This window comes from Lipotes vexillifer, unplaced genomic scaffold, assembly GCF_000442215.2.
Source record: "Lipotes vexillifer unplaced genomic scaffold, Lipotes_vexillifer_v1.1 scaffold2030, whole genome shotgun sequence".
NCBI lineage: Eukaryota > Metazoa > Chordata > Mammalia > Artiodactyla > Lipotidae > Lipotes > Lipotes vexillifer.
This window is the reverse complement of record NW_006791849.1, coordinates 1,335,128-1,335,588: the sequence shown is the minus strand read 5'-3', so window position 1 is coordinate 1,335,588 and position 461 is coordinate 1,335,128. Positions and strand designations below refer to the sequence as shown.

The 461-nt window shown below is 72.5% G+C and overlaps 1 protein-coding gene across 1 annotated transcript in view; it reads right to left on the bottom strand.

The window, feature by feature from the left end:
- Positions 1 to 219: 219 nt before the first annotated feature.
- The window catches only part of PHETA1 (PH domain containing endocytic trafficking adaptor 1), an 894-nt gene continuing 652 nt past the window's right edge, over positions 220 to 461 (bottom strand). The window contains exon 2 of the mRNA XM_007464877.1: positions 220 to 460. Within this exon, the coding sequence (XP_007464939.1) occupies positions 220 to 460 (241 nt within the window). The remainder of the gene's footprint in view (position 461) is intronic.

The following is a 461-nucleotide window of genomic DNA, read 5'->3' as shown; positions in this document are numbered from 1 at the left end:
CCCAGCATCTTCTCCGAGCCTGAGTCCCCGAGAGCAGACCAGGCAGGGACCTCAGGGCTCACGCCAACTGCGACTGCCCTCAGGACCAGGTCCCCGTGTCTCAGGGCTGGGTCTGTCAGAGCAGGGCCTGGGGCTGGAGTGGCACCAGAACCAGGACCAGTGCTGGCCTCAAGGCTGGCCTTGACCGCTTCCCCTTGGTTCCGGCCCTCAGCCCTATCCTCAGGGCTGGGCCTGGCTGCGGAGCCACTGGCCCCTCAGTGCCCTGACCTCCTGCCCGTACCACTCGTGCAGCTGGGCGAAGGAGGCCGAGTCGAGAGGCCCGTTGGACGCCGAGGCCCGCCGGCGGGGCGGCAGTGGCGGGGGCTCAGGGCCGGGCCGGGGGCTGGGGGCGGCGGGGGTCTCCGAGCTCCACACGGCACAGCCGTTCTCTTTGGGCGGGAGCGCGCGGGGTCGGCGGGGCG